Source organism: Vanellus vanellus, assembly GCF_965231255.1.
Source record: "Vanellus vanellus genome assembly, chromosome: 2".
NCBI classification, from domain to species: Eukaryota; Metazoa; Chordata; class Aves; order Charadriiformes; family Charadriidae; genus Vanellus; species Vanellus vanellus.
Genome location: NC_138906.1, coordinates 63,245,223 through 63,271,590, shown reverse-complemented (window position 1 = coordinate 63,271,590; position 26,368 = coordinate 63,245,223). Strand labels below are relative to the sequence as shown.

At 48.6% G+C, this 26,368-nt stretch overlaps 2 protein-coding genes and 1 long non-coding RNA gene across 4 annotated transcripts; 1 reads left to right on the top strand and 2 right to left on the bottom strand.

The window, feature by feature from the left end:
* Positions 1-909: 909 nt before the first annotated feature.
* Positions 910-8,320, bottom strand: SLC25A38 (solute carrier family 25 member 38; the record flags this gene model as incomplete). Of its 2 annotated transcripts, none has more annotated exons than XM_082480062.1 (7): positions 910-2,324; positions 3,721-3,887; positions 4,438-4,606; positions 5,044-5,223; positions 5,769-5,853; positions 6,496-6,617; positions 8,217-8,320. In XM_082480062.1, the coding sequence occupies 7 exons, from the start codon at positions 8,283-8,285 to the stop codon at positions 2,202-2,204; spliced, it is 915 nt and encodes a 304-aa protein (XP_082336188.1). In that variant the 3' UTR covers positions 910-2,201. The 2 variants fall into 2 exon arrangements, with proteins under 2 accessions (XP_082336188.1, XP_082336189.1); XM_082480063.1 differs by lacking the exon at positions 8,217-8,320 and adding an exon at positions 7,724-7,744.
* Positions 8,321-11,371: 3,051 nt separating this feature from the next.
* On the top strand, positions 11,372-13,717 carry LOC309668548 (C-C chemokine receptor type 8-like; the record flags this gene model as incomplete). Its single annotated transcript, XM_082478996.1, has 2 exons — positions 11,372-11,425; positions 12,644-13,717. The coding sequence occupies 2 exons, from the start codon at positions 11,372-11,374 to the stop codon at positions 13,715-13,717; spliced, it is 1,128 nt and encodes a 375-aa protein (XP_082335122.1).
* Positions 13,718-19,757: 6,040 nt separating this feature from the next.
* LOC309668553 lies at positions 19,758-22,392 on the bottom strand. Its single transcript, XR_014268853.1, has 3 exons — positions 22,334-22,392; positions 20,257-20,594; positions 19,758-19,785 (listed from the first exon to the last, which is right to left on the bottom strand). It is a non-coding gene; the product is annotated as an uncharacterized lncRNA (long non-coding RNA).
* Between the last annotated feature and the right edge of the window lie 3,976 nt (positions 22,393-26,368).

The following is a 26,368-nucleotide window of genomic DNA, read 5'->3' as shown; positions in this document are numbered from 1 at the left end:
TTAAGAAAGCCCCAAATTAATTCAGGCTTCCAGTATAGTAAGTTGGTTTGATCCCATGCATAGGGAAGTAAAAGACATGAGGTAACTCATGTAACTGCCACCTTACTCCACCCAGTCAGCAATCCTAGACTTGGTTCTCCAGCTCTGTGCCAGTAGCACTCCAGATAACAAACAGCAGAATGTGCAGTTACCACTGTTTCATGCATCCTCACAAGTTAAGGTCACTAAAAGTAGGAGGGACAGCAAAAGAAAGGAACAGTTCTTTGTATTCAGGATTTGGCAAATGATGTTCCCACATGCCTGACAGCAAGAAGCAGCAGAGGGAATCCGAGAGCTTGTCAGTCACAACGTGGAATGATTTGATGCAGTGCTCTATTATTAACACATAGACATGTGCACACAGGACCCTCAACCACCATTCTTGGAGACTCCTGCATTGTGTAGCACCAATCTCCCTTCACATATGGGCTGAGGCTAAAAACAGGCAGCACCTTCCAAGCCTCCAGCCCTTACACTTTACTCAGACTTAACTTTCATGTCACTCATCAAAACTTCTTGGGAGTTGGAATCTGGTAAAGAACATCTTTTACAACCCATGTCCCCTCTACTCTTGTGCTCAGGAGGCAGTGACTGTGCAAATTACACTCTAAATTTTACAGACAACAAGTAGGCAGTACCATTTTTTTGTACAGCTACAGTGTCATGTCTTCATATTTAGAGACATCTGCTCTGTTTCTACAGTGAATTGAAATATCCCTAGATATTCAAGAACATAAAAACCAAAGCTATGTTTTCTGCAAGGCACACTACAGAAGACGATACACACTTCTATGCCCAGTTTTGCGGCAATGCCAATGGTGCTGCAAGAGTTCCAAACCAGCCAGCCAGCACAGAGGCACAAGAGGGGAGCAGGCTGTACCCAAGTTTGGACGGCACACATTCTGATGCCTTTCTAACAAAGTAGGAATGAGGAAGAAGGCACAGTGGAAGAAAAAAGTGTATTTATCGCTAAGCCTAAACTGAGGAATACTGAAATAAGGACTACCTGCTAAGAGATAATCGTCAGCTGGGAAACTGTGAAGGGTGCGTGTGGAGCTCAAGGAGAATTAAAGTCCCCTACCAAACACTCATAGGTCTCAAACTTTGGTGAAAGCTTATAGAAAAGAGCAAACCCAAAGATACTGCACATGCAATCAGCAGCAGCTTTTAAGGGAAATCTCAAGTATCAGCATCTGTATCTGCTTCCTTTATACATTTATGCATTATGAGCTATGACCCTAAAAGCTACATCTAAGGACCAGCTCACACTGTGGGTGTTGATCTGGGATTGACAAATGAATAATAGGAGGCAAATAAATTTCTAGTACAACTGGATATAATAAAAAAAAAAAAGTAAAAGTGTTCCTGACCTATTCATACCAGCAGGAAAAATCTTTTTCAGAGAACAAGTAGAACTTTGGTAGCGATCAACTCTAAAGTGCCTTATGCTTTTTAATTCCTGTGCAACCACTGCTGTAGAGGCAGAAGCACATTTCAAGAGTGTTAAGATGCTCAGTTACATAATAACACAGGACACAGCAAGGAGGCTCCAGTTACCTTCTCTGCTATCATGCACAGTACAAAAGTGATGACAGAGACCGTGCTCCTAACTTTCCTTCCTGCTCCTTCATCTCTCTTCCACTCACTCCTGCGATATACACATTAAGAGACACATCCAGTCTCCCACCATGGTTTGCAACATTTTTCTCTGAGAACAAAGCACATGTGGAAGGAGGATCTACATCAGTCAGTGGGTCATTGTGGCCTTGCTGGCCACATCAGCAAGGAACAGGCTGGCAGGTTCTGCAATCACTGTTTTCTCCTCAAATGCTTTTGCTGAGCAATATTTCATTGCATAAAGGTGGTGAGCACAAAGCTATTTCAAAAAGGGCCTTTTCTCTCAGCATAGTTACCAAGCTGTGGAAACCCTGCCACTTCCTGTGGCAGTCTGCAAGTGCAGTCCTTCTGGAATGCATTGATCAAATGACGCAAAGATCTTCTTTCCTCTACTTGTCAAAAGGCCTAATCCCCTGTCTCAGAAGAGCTTTCTTCCTCCTCGCTGAGCAAGCCTTATTCCTCTGTGGAACTGGGAACTTCCTAGTGCCAGTTGGTCACAGCAAGCAGGAGAAGGAGTGAAGCTGGTAATTTCTTGTGCAAGTCAGTCAAGATTTCAAGCCCATTTTTTCCATCATCTGTTCATACACTGTCCATGCCATTGCTGCCATCAGAGTCCGCCTGAGGGCACGGGGCACACCACCTCGGAAAAAGCCAACCAAACCAAAGTCCTGCAAAAGGAAATAAACAAACAGTAATCCATCATAGTTTGCCTCTAGTGTTTTAATTTCTCATCATTTATTACGTGGAACAGCAAAGGATATATTTCAGCTCAGACCCAGATCAGTTTCTGAAAGACCTATGCTTACATAGCATTCAATCTTTAGGAAGAACCTGTAGCACTGTGCAATTGTAGGGCTACCCAAGAAAGCAAGAAGAGGAGTGAGTGGCGAAGGGAGTGACAGGATGGGGACAATGGATGGGGAAAGCCACACACAAATCCAAGAAAGAGAAGGCGAGGGTGTAATGGTTTCAAGACACTTCAGGAAAATTACTTGTCCTCATTTTAGAGCTTTGTATTTACAAAAGTCACTTCACTGTTCTGTAAAAATTGAGATTTTTAAGTACTGAAGTAAAAAACCATTCTGATATGAGAAAAATGTACCATGCACAAAAAAAATCATGCACAAATAAACAGATTCCTGTTTAGGAATAGAGTTCAATATGGAAACAAAGCAAACCTTCCAAGATCTGCCCTTCTGAGGGCATCTCCATCCCATTCCTGGGATACAGATCTGGGCGTTTATTTCTCTTTTAGTGTCCAAAGGGCAAAGAATTGTTTTGTAGCTGGCTTATATCCGAAACTGGCATTTCATGCTACATACTAAAGAAACCCTTTGCCCCAGTGCAGTAATCACAGATGTGTGTACACTGATAAATAGACAGCAGCAGCTGTAAGTACAGCTCCTCCAAGCCTACATACTAAGCTAAGCTGAAATGAAGTTAAGATGAAATAAGCTAAACGCTTTCCATCACCGGCAGTGTAAGAATAAATACATAACAGACAGAACTGAAGTGAAATCATTCACCAGCCTGAAACACGAAGCAGGCCTGTGTGGAGACACTTGCTGGAATATGCCCACCTTTGTGCTCCAGTACTCTGAGCTTGCTCTCCAATTCCTCACCATCTGTAATTTTGTGAAAACAGATACAGGACTGAGAAATGGAGAGAATTATCGTGGACCAAGTTCACTGCCTGGCAATCCATTCAAGAGGAGCAAGAAACACATGTGAGTAGTGACAATAGCCTCTCTAATTACAAGGAAAAGCAACGAATGGACTTAAGCCTCTGACTGCTTTTAGACCACCAACCAGGGTACTTTCCAGTTATTACTGAACAAGTCTGCTCATAAACCAGTGACAAGAGATTCAGCCTCCGTCTCCCACAGCAAGACCCACCTCAGCTTCTGAAAATGCTGACACCAATTAGCCTGACTGCAAGAGCAAACCAAGCAGTCACATTTGTTTACCTCCTTTAAAAGACAACTTTCTTATCGTAGCTGTGCTTTGGGTGAGGAGATCAGAAGTAAGGCTGTGATTGTGCACATTAGAAGGGATTCACTTCACCTTGTAGATGAAGGCAATAGCCTGGCTTGTCCTGCGGTACTTTTGGGGGGACAGCTGCATGTGTGTTTTGATGACATCAGCAGGCTGTGTTGCCAGTGAGGCCAAGATTCCCGCAAAGATCCCGCAGCCAAAATTCAGCAAGGGCATGAGCACTGGATCCAGCTGGTCTGCAAGAGAACAAAGCTACTGAATGATTAAATCAACATCGGGGCCTAAGAGAAGTTAAAATGCATGCAGGGTAGAGAAAGCTTTCAAGGGGAAATGTGGCTAAAAGCCAGAAGTTAGCACTATTAAAAAGCCTCACTGGCTGAGGTACTGCATTTGACAGAGACCAGAGAAGGAAAGATTGTGCAAGTGTTGCCCCAGCCAGTTCGAACATCAGAGAAACCCCAGGTTAGTGGAAACTGATCAGCATGCAAGACAACCAGCAACAGAAAGGACGGCTGAACACATCCTCTCTTTCAACTGTTCTCTAACCCACCTTATGTATCAGTCTTCATGAAGACAATCAATCAATTTAGGGCCAATTTCCATTTTTACACTGACCTGAGCTATAGGTCTACAGTTCTTCACAGGAAAATGTGAAAGTACCACCTAAAGAGATTAATTTAACTACTTGAGGTAGAGGCAATAAGCAGACCATGCAGGCAGTCAACTGCAGGGCAACATGCGAGAAAGGAAACATCTCCCATTGCAGCCTCCAATGTTTAGCCTTACCCTGAGGTGTCAAGTTTTTGGTCTGTGTGTAGAACATCAGGTAGATCCCAGAGAAGGGTGCATCTCGCAGCAGCGTTGCAGTGAGCCCGCTGAACATGCCACGAGCCCCTTCCGTCTGATAGATATTCTTCAGAGCTCCATATACACTCCCATAGCCAAATCTTCCACTCTGCAAGAGTAGATGACAGTCTGTCATTTGTGTGCCAGGCGCAGGCCAAGGAACCCTACACACAAGTGTTGTATGTGCTCCATGTGATGGTTGAGACAGCAGCACAGAGGACAGCCCAAGGCAAAAACTGGGTTCCACCCACCTTCGCCTTTAAAATAATCCTTCAAGAAGGTGAAATAAGTAAGACGCTAAATTACACATTGTATACAACTGAAACCTAAAAATCTCATGGTGAATTCTGTTCCACCTTACACTTCTTGCCTAAAAATTAGCACATGGCTTTTCCTGCACAATGTGTGAACCAGGATGAAATCATGACTACATCCCTGACTGCACTCAAGTGGCAACAACCTTCTCCAAATGGAAGAATTTATTTTTCATCATGAGGAAGGGGTGTGACATCATTAACAAGGAACTAATTAGAAAGTCACACTCACCTCATATCGGGTCTTCACTACAGTCACTGGCAACATGCAAATCCCAGATACTGCACGTGCGGTAGCACCCAGAAAGACAGACTCCAGGGCTGTGGGTGAGCGGTCCACTAGAAACTTTTGCTTCATCATGTACAAAGTGCTGAAGTAAATCCCAACCCCAGGAATACATCTTGCAAAAGACTTCAGAAGAAACAGAAGCAGATGAAGAAAGAAAAAGCACACATAAGACAAAACGTACTACAGAACATTTCAGAGACTGTAAAACTTGACAGCAAGCTTTGAACAAAAAAAAAAAGAAAATAAAAACCACTTTAGTGATTTTTTCCTCAGCTAGTATGCTGAGGAAAGAAAACAAGGTAAAAATCATTTACAGCACTGAGAGCCCACTGATTCAAATGACTCCAGGATTTAATGCATTCCTCAACTACAGTTTTCTAGGAACAAGATATTTCAAAATAAAATGAGGTTGGTGTAGTTGACACCCCACATTTGCAATGGTATTCAAGTGTTCAGCTGCCCAGGACTGCAAATCCACAGTGACCGCTATGACCTAATCAGTGGAATTCACATTAACTCCTTAAAATAGGATTTAACCGTTTAAATCACATGGTTTCATTCACAATTGTACAAGAGCTGGCTATTTAAATTTAGCCCATTGTTAGTAATAACTGTTAGATTTATTCATGTGTTTATTTTCAGAAGTCAGGGTTAAAACAGCCACTTACTGGAGAGACACCTTTCCAGAGCCCCAGAAGACTCTCAGTACGAACAACCCTAAAGAGCACCGTTACCATCCCAGCACGACTGGACCTGAAAGGAAAACAAGACAGGAACTTCAGAGATTACCTGCTTATGCCCTCTGGCAGATGTACCCTGCAGCCACCACCTTCAACTCGTATCTCTGCGCATTACCCCAGCACCTTGTAGGTGCTCCTTCTAGACTCAGCCTGCTTTCCTCGGTCATTCGTTCCAGGGCTTCTCTGTCACCTTCTGCTTTTCCACCATTTGTAACGCGTTAGAGGCCTCTTTCATCAGCATCTTTAGTTTTCTCACTGCCTTTGTTATCAGCAGTCGTCATAGTTTACTACACTGAGCAAATGGGAGCAACTCACAGGACAGGTTATGCGGCAATCACATATGATTTTTCAGGCAGAGGACACCCTGTGAAACTGCATGGTGGCCACTCCAGCAAACATCAGTCTCTCAGATGCATACAGACAAATGCTCTGGATACATGTTATTAAAGCAGTGTTCACAAGAGCAGCTATTTTCTCTCTTCTGCAGCAAAACATCAATCCTTCTCCATGCTACAAAAATGTACCTCCTATTTCAGAAAGACTCTCAGTATCTGAATTACAACCCTGAACTCCAAGCCCCAGCTAGCAAACCAGGCAGAAGCCTATGGTGGATCACCCTCACACCCCCCATGCATACACATCTCCACTCTCTCACCCATTCACAGCAGGCTGCAGAGTTTGTAGGCGGGTTTTCAGCAGGTCAAGGGGTTGGAAGAGGAGTGTGGAGCAAGTCCCACTGATGGAGCCACACACGAAGGCCTTTAGGACTGGATGCATCTGGAAGAGGAAGAAGAGGATTTCAAATTCCCATTTAATTAAGAATGGCCCAAGAAGAAATATAGCAGCTGATATGCTGCTTGTTACAGGAAAGGAAGACTAGCTAAGGAATGCTGCTCAGGGCCCAGGAAACTTTTTTCAGACTTTCCCAGGGCCCAATCAAGTTTTATTTGTGGTTTTTGGTCCCTCTGCCTTTCCTGGGAGATTGTTCCAGGATCTCCTTGCAATTCAATGGTTGGAAAGAGCTTTGTGAATGACAAATGTGTTAGCAGCCATTTGGTAACCATTTGCCATATTAAAGGAAAAGGGTGCCCCCTTCCCACCAACTACCTATGCCTTAGCCCCAATCCCATCCACCTCTGCTCAGCAGCCCACTGGCAGTGCCTCCAACCCTTCCTCCCCATTGTGCACCACGGTCCCCCACTACCACATGCACTAGGCTGAGCTCTCCCTTAAAACTGCCCACTGCCCAAACCTGGCTAAAATGCACCCAAAGCACAGCATGGCCTGCCCAGCTAAGGTCTGGTTTTCCTACCCACACCGGCTGCCACCTCTCAACGCTTCTCGGGCGATACTGCAGGAGGCACAAACCACATGGCAAGGTGGAATTTTTTTTTAATTAAAATATACAATGACGTTTTGTTAATGAAGAAATAGTTTCTACCCGCCTTGGAGCAGAATCACGCCAGAGAAGATTTTTGCAGCACAGTGCTTTTTGGAGGGCCACGCTCAAGAGCCGCTAATGGGTCTTTCGCGGAGAGCTGCCCTCCACCGCCGAGTTTCAGACCCCTCTGGAAACCCGTTAACGGCCGCCCCCCACCGCCCGGGACCCACCGGCGGGGCAGCCCCGCAGTTTGCTGCCGCCTGACGGGACAGGGCCCGCGCCTCCCGCCCGTCCCTCGGGCTGCCCCGGAGGCCGCCTCACAAGAGTCGGGCGGCCGCGGGACACGATGGAGACGATAAAGAGGCGCAGCGAACCCCCTTCCCCGCCGTCTCCCACCCGGGCGCTGCCGCCGGGCTCTCTTCAGCAGAGCGAGCGAGGAGGGCCCGCCGGTTACCGACGTCCCAACGGACCCTAACGGCCCGGCCGGGCCGCGCGTCACTACCTCTGCCTCTCGCCCCGGCATCCCAGCGCCGCTCCGCGGCCAGTGAGCGCGGCGGGCACCAGTGACGCGAGCGGCGCTCCCGCCCCCGCTGGCCAATCCGAGCAGCCAGGTCCGGGGCGGGGCGGGATGGGCAGCCACGGCGCTGCAGGGCGCATGCGCCTTCTTTTAACCCTCCGCGTGCCGCACCGCGGCGCCTCCTCCCCCCCCCCTTCCACCGGCTGCTAGCGTCTGCGGCCTTGCGCCGCCGCGAGCCCGCCGCCTCGCCCCCGGAGATCGCATTTGTGTCACCTCTCTTGGCTGCTCCATATCCAGCAACTGAGTCCCTACGGGCTCTTGTCAGACACAGGCAGCGGGAAGAGGACGGTTTGAAACGGGTAGTGTTCATGTCTTCCCTCAGCTGCCCTACCCCTCCTTAGCCGCCCCATCCCCTTCAACCGTTTTGCTGTGGAGACTGGGGTTCAAACACCTGAGCTTCTCCCTGGCGCTTCCTTACCACGAGTGTTTCCACTTGGTCTTCCACATCCTGGGCCCGGAGCAGAGGAGGGCTGGGTTTCCAGAGCATTGAAGGAGCGAGGCGCTGCAATGAGGCCCTTCTATTTCAGATCCGCGTCAGCCCGCCGAGCTGGGCCCGCAGAGCCAGCCATTTCTTATCAGCCAGGGAGGAGGAGGCTGGGAGGAGCGCACAGAGGCTTCGACAAACTGTTTTTCTGAGAATCTTGCCTGCCAGCTTGCTGTGTGCTGGCCGAGGAATGGGCGGTATGCACAAGTGCGTCACGCTCCAGCTCAGTTGGGCTGTTCCTAGAAAGAAGATCTTGGGCGCAGCAATAGCCATGGGCGCAAACCACTTACTGTTGATCGCTCGTTTTGCCCGTGGCAGCCCCTTAAGAAAAAGGGAGTGTACTTCTCTGAGGAAATGTAACACACAGGCTAGCAAAAGCTCTTCATTAGGGACTCCCTCTTCCCTTTTGCATGCTCCTCTCTCATTACGCAGTTCCCACCTCCTTAGATTTCAGTAACTGACTCTGCCCGCTAATTCATGGAAAAGAGGATCAGCTAGCTCACCCTCGTCCCTCCTGGTGCTTCTTTCCCTAGCTCACATCTTGCTCCACTGTGGACCTCCACAGGGGACAACCTGCATCACCATGGTCTTCACCATGGGCCACAGGGGAATCTCTGCTCTGGCACCTGGAGGACCGCCTCCTCCTCCTTCTTCACTGTCCTTGGTGTCTGCAGGGCTGTTTCACGCATTCTCCCTCCTCTCCCACAGCTGCTGTTGCACAGTGTCTTTTACCCTTTCTTAAATATGATATCACAGAGATGCTACCAATTTCACTAATGGGCTCAGCTTTGGCCAGCAGCGAGTTCATTCTGGAGCTGCCTGGAACTTACTTTATGTGTCGTGGGGACAGCTTCTGGCATCTTCTCATAGAATTCATCCCTGCAACTGCCCCACTACCAAAACCTTGCCACGTAAACCCAATACATTCCATCCTTCACCTCTGTGAATCACATGTTTAAGAATTATCACTAAAATACACACTCATCACACAATCTACAATCTTCACAAACTTCACATCAACAAAAGAATTCCCCACACCAAAGTCAAAATCACATCATCATGACAGTGACAAAAGTGAACAATTTACACACATTCCATTCCACATCCCTTCAACACAATTACAACAACAAAAATTCCCTGTTCCCCACCATTATTATGCTTGCTGCTCTCAAGCGAAGTTTAGTCAACGTTTTGCCTCACCCAGTTGCTATCCTTATCTCAAATTCCTCATGCCTCAGTTGCTCAGTAGTGCTGCTCTTTCACATATACCATGTGTTGAGGGGGAGGTCAGAGACAGCTGTGGGATGAAAGTTGTGCTGGGTCAGAATGAGACCCCAGCAGGTACTTGGCAGAGTCAGTGGAAATCCAGTGGTGTTCAGGGCTTTACTTCAGTGTTAGTCTCCGAGAGTGTCCCACAGGTGCATGTTCTGGGAAGGAAGATTGATATGGGCTTGGCAGTGTTAGGTTTACATTGGACTTGATGGTCTCAAAGGTTTGCAATAAGTGGTGTTCTCCAGGGGTCAGTACTGGGTCCAGTCCTGTTCAATATATTCATCAATGACCTAGATGAAGGGATAGAGTGGACCATCAGCAAGTTTGCTGATGACACAAAACTGAGATGGGTAGCTGACACACTAGAAGGCTGTGTTGTCATTCAGCATGACCTGGACAGGCTGGAGAATTGGGCGGAGAAAAACCTCACGAAGTTCAACAAGGGCAAGTGCAGGGTACTGCATCTGGGGAGGAATAACCCCATGCATCAGTACAGGTTAGGGGCTGACCTGCTGGAGTACAGCTTTGTGGAAAGGGACCTGGGAGTCCTGGTGGACAACAGGATGACCATGAGCCAGCAATGTGCCCTGGTGTCCAAGAAGGCCAATGGCATCCTGGGGTTCATTGAGAAGAGCGTGGCCAGCAGGTCAAGGGAAGTTATCTTCCCCCTCTACTCTGCCCTGCTGAGGCCACATCTGGAGTATTGTGTCCAGTTCTGGGCTCCCCAGTTCAAGAAGGACAGGGAACTGCTGGAGAGGGTCCAGCAAAGGGCTACAAAGATGATTAGGGGAGTGGAGCATCTTTCTTATGAGGAAAGGCTGAGGCACTTGTGTCTTTTTGGTCGAGAGAAAAGAAGACTGAGGGGGGATCTTATCAATACTTATAAATACTTAAACGAAGGGTGCCAGGTAAATAGGAAGTCATTTTTCAGTGATGCCCAGTGATAGGACAAGAGGTAACAGGCACAAACTTGAACATAGGAAGTTCCATCTAAACATGAGGAGGAACTTCTTTGAGGGTGGCAGACCACTGGAACATGCTGCCCAGAGAGGTTATGAAGTCTCCCACTCTGGAGACATTCAAAACCTGCCTGGACACCGTCCTGTGCAACCTGCTGTAGGTGACCCTGCTCTGGCAGGGGGGTTTGGACTAGATGATCTCCAGAGGTCCCTTCCAACCCTGACCATTCTGTAATTCTGTGAAAGGTCTTTTCCAACCTAAATGATTCTGTGATTCTATGATCAGTTCCCTTGGGTATTTCTGTCTCTGTGTGTGGCTGCAGGGGGAAGGTGCCTTCCAAGGAAAAATGTCAAAGCAAACATGGTGCCCTTTGCCGTCTTTGGCTATTGGCAGCATTGGGCCATCCTCTACAGACATTGTCACCAAAAAGAGCAGAGGAGAGACAGCACTGCTTCCCCTCTCCCAAGAGCTGCAGGTGAGGGACAGGGGCACTTTGCAGACGCACGGGGAAAATTGCACATCTCTTCCACTGACGTTCGTATCAATGCTCAAAGTGAAAAGACGTAGATCATTTAGACGATAAACCTGACACATTTCCTTTGCTTGAAGTGTGAACTAAAGAGGTGAACTTGTTGTCTTGGGGTTTTGTGCATCTTTAATGTAACACATATCACAAAGAGGAAAAGGCATTCTGTGACTGCACTGCTACGGTGAGGACCTTGCCTGTGACTTGTCATTGCAACATAAGCTAAGGTAAATACTGCTGGCATATATGTGTGAAGGTATACCCGCTTCTTAAAAACCTGTGATATAAAGGTTTGGGTTTTTTTTCACTCTTTCAGACACAGTGTTGGATTATGGAGGGGAACTTGACGTACCTGCTGAGCAGAGGGGGCTCTGAGGACCTGTCGGTGAGTCATTCCCTGCTGGGCCACTGCCCTGCAAGTGGAGGCCAGCAGCATGTCTGAGCACATCAGTTTTGCATAAGGGGACATATAGTACTGGTAGGGACAGTGAAAGTTTGAGGAAATCAGTGTGATTGTTGTTCTCTGAAAAAAACAGTGAGTGAAATTGTCTTTGGCTGATGAGACCGGGGGATGTGTTGCCACCCATCTTCTTCAGCTTTTTGCTGTCACAGGTGCTGCCCAGGCATGCGGTGGTTGGTGCTGGGGGGCTGCGAGGGGCCTGGGAGAAGGGAAGGGGAATGTCGCTGCTGCTGGTGCATCATGAGAGGTGCTAGGAGAGCAGAGCCACTGGTGTTGAAAGGAAATCCAGCCATCCATGTTAGCAGAGTAAAGTCTTGGTGAGCATGAGCTGCTGGCAGCAGTGGTTTGTGCTGGCACAGGCCAAGAGGGCAAAGTTCCTGCTGGGGAGGGAGAAAGAAGGGGCAGAAACCCCCGTCTGCTCTTTGAGAAGTTGCCCCTCGGGCCAGAGGTGCCACCGCTGATCTTACCTGGGGTAGAGAGAGCAAGCAATGTGCAGCACCCAACGTGCCTGTACATGACCTGTACATGCTGGTGCCTTTTCAACTGAAAACCTGCTTGGTTTGGGAATGGGAATGGGTATGGGAATGCTCTGCAAAAGTAACTTGTCCCACGAGGGGTATTTCTGGCACTCAGCTAACTAGAAAGCCAGCTTTTAGGAGGTGAATGTTTACATGTCATTTCTTCCCTAAGCACTGCTCCCTTTCTCCTTTCTGAAGGAAACGTGGAATAGTACCCCGAAACCTTTGTCAGGGGCTCTCAGCCCCATGGCCATACCCATTTGGTTGCTGGTTTGAGCATGCTCCCTGGCTCTGGACCCAGTACCCAACTGCATCCATCTGGACTGCAGGCATGGGGCTGGGCACCCCACAGGGAGCCGGTGTGGGGATACTGGTAACCTCTGTTTTACCACCACAGCTGCATTTTCCTTGATCTTCTCTGCCCTTCTGGTGCAAGAACCCCATCCTGGATCTTGCAGGGGAGGACTGGTCATTCATGCTCATTCCTCATTCGCATCCTCCAACACAGCTGCGGCACAGCTCTTTTGCCCTCATGCAGCTTGGTGTGAGCTGACTTGTGCCTAGTATATTTACTAAGAGGGTAATTTGGGATTTGGGCCTTATGAACTTCATTGTCCTTGAACAGGTGGGTTACACGTCAGCAACATCTAACTCCTCTGCAGCCTATGAATACGCCTCCTACCCAGAACTGGACATCATCTGTGATCTTGAAAATATGCCAGCATTTGCATCTACCTTTTTTCCAGTGCTGTACTCCCTACTGTTCATGACTGGTCTTGTGGGAAATGTTTTGGTCGTTTGGGTCCTAGTCTTCAAGCAAGTCAGGGCCATGACTGACGTGTATCTGCTGAACCTTGCCATCTCTGACCTCCTCTTTGTTGTCTCCCTTCCCTTCTTGGTTCAGTACTCCATCAAGAGCCAATGGACTTTTGGAAATGTGATGTGTAAAATCATCAGCTCAGCTTACTTCATTGGTTTCTACAGCAGCGCCTTCTTCATAACCATCATGAGTGTCGACAGGTACTTGGCCATTGTCCGGTCTGTCTACGCTCTACAGGTTCGGACAACTGCCCATGGGGTTATCACCAGCCTGGTCCTTTGGGCAATTGCCATTTTAGCATCGGCACCAGACTTATTTTTTTTCCAGGAAACAAATGACAATAACCAGACTAAGTGCATCCCTCGCTATCCTGACAGCAACAATGGCTGGAAGACTTTGAGTAATTTTCAGGTCAATGTGCTGGGGTGGCTGATCCCTGTTGGTGTTCTCATTTTCTGCTACCACAGCATCTTGAAAAACCTGCAGAAGTGCCACACTCAGAACAAGTACAAAGCAATGAAACTGGTTTTTATTGTTGTCATTGTGTTCTTCCTTTTCTGGACCCCTGTCAACATTGTGCTTTTTCTGGACTCTCTGAGGAACATGTACATCATTGACGACTGCCAGACAAGCCAAAGGCTAGATTTAGCCATGGAGCTGGCTGAGGCGCTCTCCTTCATCCACTGCTGCCTCAACCCTGTCATCTACGCCTTTGTGGGTGAGAAGTTCAAGAAGCATCTCTGCGAAGCTTTCAGAAAATACACACGTTTTCTGTTGATCTCCAAAGACTACAGGGTTTCTGATGGTCGGAGCCTGGACAAGCACTCCTCTCTGTATGCAACGTCCTCACAGTCATCTTTTGTTGGCGCTGTCTTGTAGAGCTACAAGTCAAAAACTGTCATCCTGAACAGGTGACCTGAATTTGAGAAATCCTCCCAGCAGGACATCCACAGGGATTCACTGTTTGGACAACCTTTTAGGACAGGAAAAGCGGAAGCAGCTGTTTGAGCTTGCTTTTATCATGGTTGCCTTTGTTGTTCTTACATTTTAGTATCTTCTTTAGCATTTTCTTCCCTTTCCCTTGTCATGTCCTACCCTGCCTGCTTTGTGAAAGGGAGGCCAAAATTACCAGCAGACTCCTGTGCTATCTGAGCAGCATGGAGAGGTGCTGTAGAAACATTTATTCCACCACCTTAGATTCAGTGCTGAAAGGACCCGTTTATGTTTCTGAACTCGGAACACTTGGCCGCTCCTTCCCTCATCGCAGCAGGGTGGGTTGGCTTCGTAGGCAGGGACGGAGCTCACAGCAGGAGCCAAAACCCACTCTTTGGATGGAAATGGCGCCTAAGTTTAAGGTATCACACCAGGGCCTGGCTCCCAGTTGACAGATCTGAATGAGGTTTCCAGCTCAGAAAGAGCTTAGTGAGTGAATAATTAGATAAGCAACAAAGAAATAAATACTATGCATGTGTTTTGTCAAAATCAACATGGAGGAATATCTAGGGATGATCCTAACTCCCCATGTGCTACCAGGGCCTGCAGCTCCTAGGCTGAAAGAGTTTGGAAGCTGTAGTCTAGAAATTACACTGGGTGTCAAGAAAAAACCCTTATGGGAATGAACGAGTGCCCTAGGGATGAGTGGAGAAATAGTTACTGAGAAAAAAAGGCTGAAGAGTGGAAAAAATACTGTGTGAGTGTCCTGGTTCCAGCAGGCATGGGGTTAATTTAAGGATCTGGGGGGGACACAAGTATTCCATACCATGTGAGCCATGCCCGGGCTATAGGGGGAAACTGGCCAGGGCAGGGGGCTGGAAGTGGCAGCTTGGAGCGGGCTGGGGCTGCCCAGGTCCGGTCGGTGAGCGGTGGTACACCGTAATCGCGTTTGTACATTCCTTTATCGCTGGTGTTGTTGTTTTTCTCTTTCCTTTGCTGTTCTGTTAAACTGCCTTTATCTCAACCCACGAGTTTTGCCTTTTTCTTCCGATTCTCCCCCACAGCTGTGGGGGTTGAGCGAGGGGGCCTATTGCCAGCTGAGGCCAAACCACAACAGTGAGTCATATGTCAAAGTTTTCTGTGGACCCGCTGGCTGGTGAGCCACAGGCCAGGGCAGTGGCTGCTCTCAGCAGAGCCCTGACCCGCTGGCCGAGGGGCTGGTTGTTCTGCAGATCCCGGAAACAAGATAGAGAGAGATACAAAAGCATCCTGTAACTGAGGGGGTATCTAAAGCAAACAGCACTGGCTGGTTTGAGTGGCCGGAGGCCCTGGAGATGCCTAAAACCCAGACGACACTCATGAGGGAACTTTTTGAACACTTTAAGCAGCTGATGTGCCCATATGGTCACTGCTGTTGAGCATATGACTGGGGTTGACCTCCAAATTACTGTTCCAACTTGGTAACTGTGAATGACTGATTTATAAGTGAATGGTTACCCATGCATATACATACAGATTTACATACATATACATACATATATATACATGCATGTGTGTGTATATATCCAGAAATACATACATATACATGTATATATATGCACATATATGTGTGTGTGTAGGTATATCTATTTTATATATACAAATATCAATAGATAAATGCAATGGCATTCTGAAGCTTTTAGTCCTGATCTATTTCTCCCTGCAAGATAGCACCATATTTGAAGTTTTATAATAAAGATACTGCATGCAGTGTAATTGCACAATCCTTGCACCTAAGGGACCTATTTCATTATTAATTCTTTCAGCTTGTGCACTTTCTTCTGTCCTGGGCAGTTCTACAAAACTGAAAATCCCTCCAGCTGCCTCTTCTTTCCCTCCTCTCTTTCCCTCTCTTTTCCTTTTCCCCTGGGAAAAAGAAGCAGAAAGTAGATAATATTTTATTCTAGAAATTTAATTTCATGTAAGAGTCTACCCTTAAAGTGTTTCCACACATACTGAGTACCTTTGGCCTTAGTTCCTAGAGCAGAGCAGAACAAAACACAAAATACAACTCTTTTAAACCATTGATCTTCTTCGGATAGGATTTACTATTTTAATGTATATTCATATTTGCAATCTGCAAGGTACAGTCTTTTGCAAGAATGGGCCAGTAACAGTACATAAGAATGCTGCTTCATGTGGGCCATGACACACGTTCTCCAAGTTGTGACCAGAAGAGAAGGTTCAGCTGCTGCCTGGGTCCCAGCAGCAGGATCTCAGTCAGGCACAGCAGTACAGCTCCTGCCCTTCGAGTGCCTTGCCACCCTTGGGCAACCAGGCTTTGGGTTTTTTTTTTGTATAGGCAAACACTCAGATGCTTGAGCAGATTCACAAAAACTCACGTGTCAGAGGTTTAGGCTCGGCTGGCCACTAAACGAATGACAGGACAAATCAGGACATGAGGACAAAGCCCAAGAGTGGTGGGCAGGACAGCACCAGCCATTTCCCTCCCCTGCAGGTCGGACCTCGCTCAGCTAAACCACAGGAGACAGGAACAATTTCTGCAGCCCCGCAGCTCTGTCCTGCAGCCCTTCTGTGAGCACTTTGGGGCAGGCGCTGGAGCCCGTTTGCACAAGCTGACAAGAGGATTGCCTTTCCACGGCACTGCTGAGCATCTCTGCTAGGGGATATCTACCTCTTTTCAGAGGTTTTGGTGACTGTTATGCAGCTGTTGGAGCAAGGCTGTGACCCAGGGCTTCCCCACAAGGGCTGTAACCCCGTGGCAGGAGGGTAGCATAAATGTACAGAACCTTCTTTACAAAGTCTTTGGCTTTCTCTAGTTTTCATGAGAGTCTAAAGGGCACCTTCCCTCTGCTGCTGCTTCAGCCCCGCTTGCAGCGCCTTCCTCCAGCGGGGAGGTGGGAGACACATTCTGCGGCTCAAAGGATTTCCTGCCGGAGGCAGCTCCCTTCCTCCACCGCAGCAGCAACCCCAGGAACCCTGAGCTGGACCTGACCTCAACTTCTACTCACAGCCCAACTGCTTTGAGCTGCTACTGCTGCCTTCCCGTGCAAAGGGAGAAGGTGAGACCCACATCCGGAGGCTGCATGGCTGGAAGAACCTGCCCTGTGTCACTGTGGGTGGCTAGGAGCATCCCTGTAGGTTTCAGGGCTCCTCTCCTTTCTGAAGGGAAAAGCCTGGGAGCGGTCTGCTGCCCTGACGGTGTCTGGGAGGGCACTGAGTGCACAGCAGAGTAGGAGGCATCTTCCCACATCTGTGCAACCTGCCCGGCAGCCTGAGGGGAATGCCAAATTGTAGTGTCATCCCAAGAGCTGCAACCACAAGAAGTACTCAGCTGCTGAGGCTGGACCATCCTGCACAGCCCCCGTGCCTGTTCACCTGCTTACATAAAAAGTACCCTCCCCAGTCATTATATTGGTCCTGCTCATATCTGCTACTTAGGTTTATATCCTGATCTTGCTTTTTCTTTTTGCTGAGATGATGCAGGTTAAAGGGGATTCAGGATGATGTTGGCACATTAAATAGTCACATATTCTCTTGTTCTGGCTTCAGCATGTCATCTTAAAACAGAGACCAGAGTAATTGTTACCTGCATTCAAGATTAAACATAAAATGCATACTTGTTTTCTTTTGATTCTTTCATGTTATTTGCAAAATACAGGGTAAAAAGGAGTGAAGCGAGTAAAAGCTGTGTTACTGGAGAAAATGTGATCCTCTTACCTGTGCGCTCCTATATATTCTCCATGATACATTGATAGTGTTTGCCCAATTAGAGGAACTCATTTACTCCTGTAGGGTAGTGACAGGGAAGGAGCACAGCGTCCAGCAGTGCTACAGCATTCAGCTCAAATTAATTCTAGCTTAGAAGGTTGCTGTGAGACCACCGATGGTCTGGGTGTGGGTTCTGCACTGCTTCAACTCAAACACCTCAGCCACCTTATCCTCGCTTGAGGTCACACTTGTTTCCTAGAAGCAGGCAGCCAAACGGCAGGAACGTTTTCTGGAAATGGATTATTATGTTCTGTTCAAAAAGAGAGAAAATGACGGAGATCTGTCATTTCTGTCATCAAAATCACTACCCTAACTTGTGTGTCTCAAGAATCTTTCCATCCGTTAGATCTCTCTACAGCTCAGGGAGAGACTTTCAGAAGTTAAATAAATAAATACATAAATAGTAAATAAATAAATAGATAAATGGTACTGCTGTACATGCTGCTTTATCAGTGTCCAGCTTCTCAAACTGGCAGGTCTCTGATAGAAAGATGGAGTCTTTGCCTGATGCCACCCACTATGCTTTGCATGTTTGGACAGAAGGGCCTTGACAAGTTGGGTCGTTGCAGTGGCATCCCCGTCAGCAGGGCTTGTCTTGCACAACTGTCACTTGCCGCAGTGTGCAAACCTGTGCAGCAGTTGCAGAGGGCAAAGAGCATGTTTAAGGACACGCGCTGTTGAACCACACCAGCAAAAAGCTGGATGTATGAGGACATGCCTGCTTACATTGTTGCTAGATCCCTCGAGAAATAGCATGCAGTGGGACGTGGTGGATTCTTCTGTATCTCTCAGTTCTGAGCTGCAGGACCACCAGTTTAGCACAGGGAATGACAGTTTCAGCATCTTCTTTCAAAACAGCATCCCAGAGTATGAAACTAGTCTATATATGACATTATGCTGAAGCCTCCTTCCCAAGGCAACATGGAGACAACACTAATTAAATCCTTGGCAGAATCTCTGGCTTTCAAGTCACTTGTTCAGGCCACTGCATGCGGTCTGGGGATGAGGATGGGAGCTTCTCACTTGATCTTTTCCAGAGAAGTCCTCCCAGCCAACAGCGCGACTCTGCCTCTTTCTGCTGTGGTAACATCCAGCTACACCCAGCAGTCAGAACTGGTCAAAAGTTTTACAAGGGAAAAAAAAGAAAGGTTAATGAAGTGTATCTGTGTCCCACACTTCTCTTGGCCAAAAGATGCTCCTGTGCAGGGATAGGGCTGCATCAGCATGTACAAAACTCATAAAACCCCCGGTAATTGTACCGTGTCCAGGATAATCCTGTTTTGTTTTCAGCCTCTTGAAAACAGTGATTTAGTATACCTGTGATGAAGCACCATGGAAATTATTAACTGTTCCAGGAGAGGATCCAGAAAAGATCACAACAGGGGAAAAAAAAAGTGATTTAGGTATTCTGCCCAGATGTAAAAAAAAAAATCGGAAATAGTGAATTATATCCTTAGTCGGAATATGTCAAATTTAACAGTAATGTGTGGGCTGCTGCTGCGCTACACCAGTTCTGACGTACAGCTTCTGCATGTCTGCGTAAATCTGTATTTCTACTCACTCGGCTGAAATGCCAAAATGTACAGAGCCAAGTCACAGAAATCCCCGCCTCAGAATAGCAGTACTGTGATTTGGGTTCCCACAGCCTCTGCTGTTGTGGGCGTCTGCTGGGGCCTCATGCCAACCCAAAGCCACTCTCATCTCGTGGCCAGCCATGACTGTCCATGAGGGTCCAGTGTGCTTTCCAGCAGTCAGTGCAGCCAGTGTAACCCTGGTGTCAGCATCTGGGTCGGACTGGGATGAGGTATGTGCAAGAGGAAAGTACTACCAAGCAAACAGCAATGTCTGCTGTATTACCTCAGTAAATACTGGTTTTCCTCACCATACTCAAGTATCCAGGCAGACTTCCCACTAACATTAATATATGTGCAACATGCATATGCATGTGTGCATCACCAAGACATTTTTCCCCACGCATTTTCTTCACCTGGCACTCTCCGAGGATGTTCAGTCTCCATAATTCTCCACATGCTTGGGTTTAGAGAAGGTAAACCACATGAGTTTTGAGAGAAAAGGGCACTCAAGCACCCCAACCATCTGAGGTCTTCACATCACATCTGTCCACCATTAGCTGCCTGGATAAGTGTGCCTGTCCTAGAGGATCCTGCAGCACAGGTTCAGGAGGGGCTTGAGAACAAGGCTATTGTGCCTTCAGCTGTTTGTTTGGGTTTTTTTTCCTTTTTCTGCAGAAAAAAAAACAAAACAAACCAGACTGTTAACCAATGAATTGCGGCAAGGCAATCATCCCTCAAAGCCCTAACCTTTTGCTGACCTGTACTTAGAGATAAATGTGATCTTTCCAAAAAAAATGAGCACATCGCCCAGGGGTGTTGCACATGATCTGCAGGGGTGAAGCACAGCTCTGCCAACATACCAAGAAACAGAGCAGAGTGGAGGGTCTCTGCCCATCTCTCCATTTCCTAGCAGCTCAGCAGCACCTCAATAATCCAGCACCACGACTGGCAGGGCGTGTGTACGCTTCTCTTTTTTTTCAAAGACACCATGGTCCTCTCTGCCATGGAGGAACAGCCCCAGCCTGACTCATTCCTGAACCTGAACTCTGATGCTGAACTTACTGACAGTTGACTGCGTGGGCTATTTCAGAAAAAAAAGGAGGTGATTCATGATCCAAAGAGAAATACCCGTTTTAGTACCTGTCTCTTGAGCCAGCACCCAGCCCAAGGCAAGGGTTGTGCAGGACTTTGTGGACCAGGAGATAGGTTTGTGGCTATCTGGGAAGGTTTCAGTCCTTCAGGAAGGCCACACAATGCTGGAGTTTTCTGCATGTTGAAGGGGCACATCTGATGCCCGACTCTGGGATGGATGTTGCCAGACTGGATGCAAATTCTTGATGAAATCTAACATGCCACAAAAGGTGAGAGGAGATTTCATTTGGGATCTTCAGAAAATGTGTGTGTCTCGCAGCAGCAGGGGATGGATGCAGTGTGCTGTATTCCTGAGTTAGTGACAGCCAGTGCCCTGTTGCCTCCAACTAAAGTGAATTCAAACACAATTTGGTTAAAAACATACATGTCCATAAGATCTCTTGACTTCATGACTAAAGTCATGCTGAAGCAATATCTCCATTACCCATTTCTAAGTTAACAGCAGCAGACAACTATTGGACCAGCACCCAGCAAATATGCAACACACGTTATCAGGCATGCATCAAGTAGAGCAATCATATATAGGAATTTGGCTCTGTACATTTTATCTGCTAAACAGAGATGACAGGCTGACCATGCGCAAGGAACAAGAAGCCCCAGCAGCACCAAGAGTGCTGGGAAGCTGTGAAATGCCCAGGCATCTCCCAGTGCAGCAGGGAGAGAGGTTCTCAAGCCACCCCGTGCAGTAGCTGGGACCGAGGGTGACACCTGGGATGCACACACCACACACATCCTGCTCAGGGGAGGCGTTTCACCGAGCCTGAGCAAGAGAGGAGCAGGCAGCCTGCGGCATTTGCGGACAGCCTGTGGCTCTGCTGGTGCCTGCACTGGCTGGTGCAGACACGGCAGCACAAAGCACCCTCGCAGCCACCGCTGCTCCCTGGACCCACAGGTGGCTTCACAAGCCTTCCTGGGGTCAGGCTTTGTCCCCTGCTGGAGATGCAAAGGGTCACCTCTGCTTGCAGCTCACTGGCCTCCATCCCAGGCTTTTCCTATGGGGGAGGCACTGGCCAGAGGAGATGAGACACTGACAAGCATCATTGACGGCAGCGGCACAGGCTGATGGCATCTCATGCACAGGGCAGGGGACAAGGCCAAACACCACTGTCAGGAGACACTGGCTGTGCCCTGCCAGGCAGCAGGAAGCCCTGTCTGAGGGGAGCCCAAGAACAAGGCAAATTGGCCACCAGCCCTGGCAGGAAGGTGGCCAGTGTCCCCCCGTTTGGAGTAGCAGCATGAGGTAAATATAACCTTGTTTCTTTCAGACAGAGCTTCAGCAGATGTCCTACAGGCACTGCAGACCCAAACCCTCCTGGTTACAGCAGGGTCCATGGCAGCACCACACGTCCTGCCTGGAGCCCCGTGCGTGCTCGCGTGGGTCGTTAGGAAAGGGACCTCAAGGCAGCCCTTCCCCAGCTCTGACACAGGGCTGCTGGAGACATGCTGGGGGCATTTTATTTCCTGTCCCCTCCCTTCATGAGTCTTGCAAGGACAGACAGAGCCCTTCGCTCCCCGTCCTGGTCCTGCCCTGAGCACGGCGGCGCGGGCTGTCGCTGGGGAGCGAGGCAGTGGACATAAATGTCTTGTCCTGCACAGAGCTCCAGAAGAAAAGTTGACCTCCGAGTGTGAATGGGCGTGCCGCACCTGAGGATGAACACAGCGACGGACAGAAAGGAAGGGCACAGCCATGGCCAAACACAGACCACCAGGACACTGCAAAAGTGTTGTGTCACTCGTGTTTGACGCAGCACCAGCCTTGACTGCAGCACCTGGCGAGGTAAAGAGGTGTATGTGCCAGCAAGATTTGCAAACCACTGCCAGAAGGCAGCGCCTTTCCTACTCAAGAAGTAATGGAGTTAACAGGTCTTGTTCCCCAATGCTCAGGTATTCAACTGGGTTGAGAGACGAGTGGTTTCCTTGGGTCTTTTGTCCATGAGAACTGAAAGGCAAACTGTGTTCCTCCTCCTCTCTGGCATAGCATCGGTGTGTGAGCTGACGCAGGCAGGATGCAGGAACAACCACAAAACCACGGATGAAAAGCAAAGAACAAATTTAATCTTGATACCTCACAGACCGTGGCATCTCCAAAGCAGCACCTGGGGAGAAGCCTGCAAGTGGGGAACACAGGCACTGCAGAGTGAGAGTCCTTATTAGCAAGAGAGTCCTCGTTAGTGAGAGAGTGAAAGAGTGAGAGCCCAGACTTGCTGTTCTCACCTGTACTTCGAGGGTTCAAGCAGGCAGTTTTTCACTGTGCTTTGATCTTCTTCAACAGTGGGGCAGAAATCTCAGGCACGTTCGATAAGGTGGCCCCGAGTCCACCACAGACTTATATTACCAAAATGCAGATGTTCTACTTGCCAAGCACGTAAGACTAAGCAACAATTAGTGTGATATATGTGTTTTCCAGCACCCCGCATGCGAGTCACTTGAGTGTATTTACAGACCTCCTCACCGATCTTCCATTAGTTTCCCACAGTCTGCTAATGTTGTCTGCACACCCGCACACCCCTCCCACCATCCCCGCACACCTCGGTGTCCAGTGTGCCCAACACGGCGCTGCCCTGAGGGATGCTCAGCCACAGCGGTGGTATGCTGATGGAAACATGCCCGCCAGCTTCAGGTCTTGTGAGCAGCCTGCTCGAGGGAGGGACGAGGAAAAGGAGGGAGGGAGAGAGGCAGGAAAGGAGGGAGGGAAGAAAGGAGTTTCTTTTTCGCAGCATTTTGATTGCTGAAGTATGGCTGTGTGGCCGTTCCTCCCTGTCTGAGCAAGCCCAGGAGGGAGGGGATGTGATGTCCCAGCCAATGGCTCCCTGCCCGCTTTCTCTAGTCTTACTGTTACTGTTGGAGCCGACCCCACAAGTGGCACAGCCTGGGCGATGCTCTCCAAGAGATGGCTGTAACTCAGGTACACACTGAAACAGGTGGATCCAAGCGTCTCATGTGCTCATCACCCATCCCATGGGAGGAGGACACCTCCCCAGGAGAGCTGGCTGAGCCTCTGTCACCTCTCCAGGGCAGGAGAGCACGTCCCTGTGGGGCAGCTGGAGCAAGGGGAGGCTAACAAATGGCTCGGGAACCCAGATGTGGTCACCAAGGCACAAGTGAGCCTAAGCACTAAGTTGTTTCAAGCCTTTATCCCTTCAGTGTTATTTCTAATGTGGGGATAAATGTTTCTCTTCCCTTTTAATACCCATTTGGGCCACACTCCTTTTGCTTGCAGAAGGTGTGCAAGTCTTCAGCTTTCTGTGGCTCTTCCTTTCACCAGCCCTTGGGCTGAAACATTTTCATCCTTTGACATAACTTCTCTCTCTCCCTCCTCTGTCTGGGTAATTTTTGCTTCCCCACCTTTTTCATGAAGAATAAATGTATATCCCACTGGTGGCTGGAAAGCCACCGGAGCCGAGTTATCTCCTTGCATCTCTCCAGGACAGTGACATGGAAGGATGAGGCTCCCTCTGCTGGGTTTTCTTTCATAAGTGAGGCACAGAAATTATTTCTGGGGAGGGTTGTGTATGTATGCATGCAGCAGGAGAGCATGGGAGGAACGGGACACTGCTGCAGCAGGGATGTGCCTCCAGAAGTGCTTCCACCCAGCTGACAGAAAAGATAGAGCAGAGTTTTGAAGGAGAAATTAAGAGAACAGGGAAAAAAAAATGTCCAGCAGGGTTCAGTGCAATCATGGCTATGGTGCGCGTGGTGGTGCTGTGCTGCTGAGAGGTGCAGGGCAGTGCTGCATCAGAGAGCTCCAGTGGGACCTGGGGGCTCCATCCCTGCTCACTGCCCAGCCTTAACGAGGATATCTGAAGGATACAGCCTGAACGATACAGCTCCCAGCTCCATGGCACACTGCTGACAGTGCGGTGAAGGAGGTCACAGCTTGCCTTGGTTTTGCTCCTGTCCCTCCGCTTGAAACAAATGGAGAAGAACCGGGCAAGGGTTCAGGCTGGAAGAGCTCTTTCTCGGGACGTGAGCCCAACTTGCCGCTGTTGCTTCGCTTGAGGAAACAGCGCAAGTGTCCGTTGTAGCTGCACCCAGCGACACGGTGCCTTCACTGTTCAGCCGTGGCTGACATCCCCGGGGAAGAGAACGGACGGCTGCGTGCCGAGCTCAGCAGCTTTCAGAAGCATTTCAAATGCACCATTCAGGCTTGTAAATCTTGCCAGAGCTGAAGTCTGCTCCTCAGAACAATCATTTGGATCAGCTTTTGGTGTGTCTTCAAAGCGAAAGTCAAACATGATGCAAACGACCATGGTTTACAGTGAAAGTTAGTTGTAAGACCAAAATGTCCCAGCAGGTGCTCTGCATAACAGAGAGAGTCAAAACAGGACTATATCTGCTCTTTTACCATTAATGTATGGATGCTTGCAACTTTGTGTGGATGTAGCATCTCCATAGACTGTTCTCCACACTAGCCCTTTTTCTCCTCATCTACAAGGAATTAAACCCTCAAGGCACATTTCTGCCACATCTCCAAAACCATGTTCTGCCTCCGCGTCCTTGTTTCAGCTCTGCCACGGTCTCAGCTGTAACTGCTTTCCACTTGAGCAAAGCAATAAATCAAACAAAAAACCCCCCACAGAATGCCAGCAAGTCTCTGAAGTCCGCAGAGGGAAGGCCTGGTGTCACAGCACTGGGAGAGAGGAGGTTCCTGGGATTCCCTCTGAGACCCCCAGGCGGTTACAGTTGCCCATTGGCCCTGCAGAGGGGACTTCATAGAAGCTCTTGAGAGCCAGGACAGCCTCTTTCTGTAGACAACCACCACCATCAGGCTTTCCTACATCCTTCAGGCCAGGCATTTATTTACCAACTGCTTTAGACCACAAAGCTGGAACTCGCCAGTGCTGCTGTGCAAAAGCCTGCCTCCCACGAGCTGACCTGGCAGCCTGGCCACGGAGCAGGAGGAGATGCTGCTGGTATGGAAGTGCCACTGGTCTCCTCAGATGCTGAGAGAAATAAGTTTTCAAATCTGGAAAGTAACTCAGAGGGAGATGGAATAAAAATAAAAGGTTTGGGTTTTTTCCCCCCTCCTTACCCACTGTATCCCTGTAGAGCGCATCCTTTACTCTGAAACCCTCCTGTGCCTTGCAATTGGGAAGTCAGCAAGCTCTACCTAGCCCTTCCCAGGAAAAGTCTTACAAGGTTACAAGGGATGCAACATCTTTCTTTTTATCTTGGAGAAACATAAATGTTTTTTCCCCCTTCAGGTGTGGACCAGAATGAAAGTCTTTCCAGCAGCTTTCTCAGGCTTTCTTATCCCTGAGCTGTGTCCTGAATGCCAGAGGGTGAACAGAGGTAAAAGACGGAGAGCAGAGATATTTCTTGATGTTGCAATTGTCTTTCAGGCGGTGTTCATTTCATATCTATCTGTCTTGCACTAGAAGCTCACACCATGATAATGACCAGCACTCTTATCTAGGGTTATCACTAACAGCAGGATACAACAGAAAGTCTTTTTTCTCTCCCCTGGGAGATCTGTTGAGGACATCTGTGAATCAACCTGACTTGGTTTCTCTTTATTTGAAGTCCTCCGGTTAAAAAACGAGTGGGTACTCCTTTCAGCAAACCTTATTTCTGCTCTGTGTTCAGTTATGGTTGAATTCTGGCAGTGTGGGAGGGAAGGGGTTGATGACTGCCTTCAGGGAAACCCAGCTCCAAGGAGGTCTTCTCTACCTGGAGGCAAGTGATGGCTGAGAAACTGTCCTTCCTGCTGTTACATGGGCACTCCTCACTCTATTTGCAAGGTTTTTGACTGCAAAGAGGAACACCACAGGTGGTGTGCTGAGTACTGCAAACCCAGGAGCGGCTACCCACCGGCATGAGGGTGGCCATGGCTTCCTGGGCTCTGGCAACCCATGTTTTACAGGTCAGCAGCAAACCAGCTTGGCCTGTGCAGGTCCCCAGTGGGGAAGCTCCTACTGGATTATCTGCGTCTGTTTCTTTACAAGGCTTGTCTGCAGGAGGCAGGGGCTAGGGATGACACAGCCCTTCATGATACCTGTGAGGACGTGGGAGGCAGGTTTAGATTGGGGTGTCCTCTGAACCACAGCACACCATCTGCAGGACCCACAGCTGGGGAGACACTGTGGGGATAACATCAAGG